This window comes from Calidris pugnax, unplaced genomic scaffold (genome assembly GCF_001431845.1).
Source record: "Calidris pugnax isolate Ruff unplaced genomic scaffold, ASM143184v1 scaffold324, whole genome shotgun sequence".
Lineage (NCBI taxonomy): Eukaryota > Metazoa > Chordata > Aves > Charadriiformes > Scolopacidae > Calidris > Calidris pugnax.
Window position 1 is genome coordinate 101,656 of NW_015091153.1, and position 2,926 is coordinate 104,581.

General features: G+C 53.1%; 1 protein-coding gene across 1 annotated transcript in view; it reads left to right on the forward strand.

Annotated features, from left to right (window-relative positions):
* Window positions 1-110: 110 nt before the first annotated feature.
* VDR (vitamin D (1,25- dihydroxyvitamin D3) receptor) overlaps window positions 111-2,926 on the forward strand; it is a 60,842-nt gene continuing 58,026 nt past the window's right edge. Inside the window, exon 1 of the mRNA XM_014959298.1 lies at window positions 111-366. Within this exon, the coding sequence (XP_014814784.1) occupies window positions 216-366 (151 nt within the window). The 5' untranslated portion in view covers window positions 111-215. The remainder of the gene's footprint in view (window positions 367-2,926) is intronic.

Below are 2,926 nucleotides of genomic sequence, written 5' to 3' on the forward strand. Positions count from 1 at the left end.
GGGGGGGGCTCTGAAACTGGTGAGTTACTGGGTGTTTACTGGGTAGAGTTTCCAGCCTGTTCCTTATCAACAGGTTGGTTTCCCACTCGACCAACCCATTAACGATGGACTTTAAAATACGTCTTAAATTTAATCTCGGAACTTTGTGAAGTTTTAGGGGGGTGTGAGGGGGGAGGACACAACACACCCCTCAAATCCCCACTGTGACCATCATCATGCTCTTTTGTGATTCCCCAGTGACTTTACCTCCCTCTCCAAGCTGTCCCCGTGGTCCTGTTGGATGTGACCTCCCCACCCCCCAAATCCCGGGATCGTTCATCAAAAACGAAGGTACCGGGGGATTTTCCTGCAGGAGGAAAAAAAGGGGTGTGTGTGTATTTTTCCTTGGAGGGGGCCACAACCCAGCACCCAAAGTGACCTTGGAGGTGGTGGTGGGGGGGTGTGGGTGGGCGGTGTGGGACAGGTAGAGATGGTTGTTCCTTCTTTTTAATTTTCACATCCTCCCCCTGCTTCCCCCCTCCAATAATTTGAGTTCCTGAGGCTGGAGCCCTTTGGCAATGAAGAGTTTCTTCAGAAACTGGTTTTCTGGAGAAGCCGGCGGGGTTTTGTGGCGTGTTCTCCTCCCACACCAGCCGGGCAGTGACTCATCTTCCTCTCCGGTTAAAGCAGCACCAACCGCTCTCTCTCGGGGCGACCAACGTAAACCTCGTCTTCCTCCTCCCAAAGCAGCCGCTTCAAACCTCATCAAATCAGATAGTTTTGGGGTCTTGTGAAAGCCTCTTTCACTGGGAGGTAGGACCCCCCCACACCCCAAAAAAAGCGTCTGGGTGAGGCTGGGGGGGAGCATCAGGGAGGAAGAGGAGGGAGGAAGGGCTGGTCAGGTGCAGGAGGCGTTGGGGGGAAAAAAATCTGCCCGAGATGCTGCTTGGCTGGAAACCCAGAAGGTGTAAGAGGGGATTTTTCACGGGGGTGAGGATTTTTCACGGGGGTGAAAATTTTCCTGGGGTCAGTTAGTTTTCTTTTGCTTTTTCCCCAAATCCAAATGGGTTTAAGACAAAAAAATACCTGGAGAAAGGAGCCCCTTTTCCCATTTAATGGCTAACTGGAAGGAGCTCCTTCTCCCCGTGGCTCGAGGGGAATAATTTTTAACCCACCGTGGCTGCGCCAAAAGCCAAGTGGCTCTGGCCCCGAGCTTCCTGCAGCCAGGAAAACTGGGAAAAGCCAAAATGTCAAGGCGCTGGGATGAGGAATAATTGGAGTTTTTAAAAAAAACAACAAAAACAAAAAAAGTGGTTGTAAATAGGTCTGTGTCTCCCACGCAATGTCTGAGCCAGGAGGAGAAGGGGGGGGGAAGGTGTCTTCCCCCTCTTGTGCATGGCAGCGTGAGTCCCTGGGCTCCCACACGTGTCTGGGGGGGCAGGGTAAGGTCTGGTGGTTCTGGCGTGACACACACACACACACACCCCCCCCACCGCCTCTAATTACAGCCACAAACGAGGGCAATCAGCTGGGGGAAGAAGGAGGTGAGCAGCCGCAGCGGGGCTGGGGGGGGGACTGTTTTTTTTGGGGTGTGGGATGCTGCTCCCAGGGATTTCCTTAAAAATAACACCTCAGGTGGAAGGAATTAAATCCCCCAATTCTGCCTATGTGGGGTGGGGGGGCCACATCCTGTTTTGGGAGAGTTTTGTGGGTTTTTTTACCCGGTGCCCTCTTCGTATTTGAACGCGACGTCAGAAAGATGACGCGGGTGGCAAGTGAATTGACGCGGGTGGCAAGTGAATCGATGCAGGTGGCATCTAAATAATGATGTCACATCGCGGGGGGGACAGTGTCTGGGTGCTGGGCATCACCCCATCCCATGGGATTGAGCTTTCCCGCAGCATCCCTGGGATGGGAGAATTGTCATCCTGGCGCTTCTCTGGCAACCTGGAGATTTGGGGGGGCTACTGTGGCTCCCACGAAAAGGGATCTACTTGCCACTGGCTCTTTCCTAATCGTAGCTCTGAGGGGGTGGTTCCCCCCCCCTTCCACCCCACCCTGGTCCTGGTTGTGTCTCTTGGGTAAGAGGCTTTGCGTAACCGGTGGGGAAACGGCCATAGTTGCCCACTCTGGGGCCATAGTTGCCCACTTTGGTTCACGTGGGCAACCCCCTGTGCTGGGGAGGAGGAGGAGGCAGCAGCAGTGTTAATTTAAGAAGGCTTTTTTTTTTTTTTTTGCCAGGGCTGGGGATTAAAATATTCCCCCCCAAACTGAGAGAAACCCCAATGGATCCGCCTCTTAAATATAGAGATATTGACCCATGATTTAATTCTGAGCCTTTCCACGATTTGGGGGGGAAAAGGGGAGGAAAAAATCCCTCTGATTTGGGCTGTTTGTGTTAAATTTTATCTCTGAGGTTGTGCCCGTGGAGGAGGAGGAGTAAAAAAAAAAAAAAAAAAACGGATAAAAAAGGTGGATGAACGGATTGTCGTAAGGCCCTTCCAGTTGAATTATTCTCTTGTGAAAATGAAAAATAAGTTGGTTTTGGGGGGTTTTTTGGTTTTTTTTTTTTTTTTTTTTTTTGTTGTTGTGGAAGGAGAGCTGGCAGCCCTTGGGGACACCTTGTCCCGGTGCGGCTGGGAGAGGGAAGGACGGTTAAACCGGGGTGTGAGGGACATAAATGGCACGGGGAGCAAAGGTCCAGGGAGATAAAGGAGGGTTGGGGACTCTCAAAGGCTTTAAAATGGAGCTTCTCGGTGCTGACCCCAGGTGGGACCCAGAGGGGCCAGTTCCTCTGCCAGGGAGGCCACCTCCAGGCTGGGGGGGTTGGTCCAGAGTGGGGGGACACGGGGGGCAGAGGGGAGGTGGAATGGGGGACACCTCCCATGGGATCCCCAATGGGGGACGAGCCCCTCCCAATGGGGGATGACCCCCTGAGAGCCCTCCA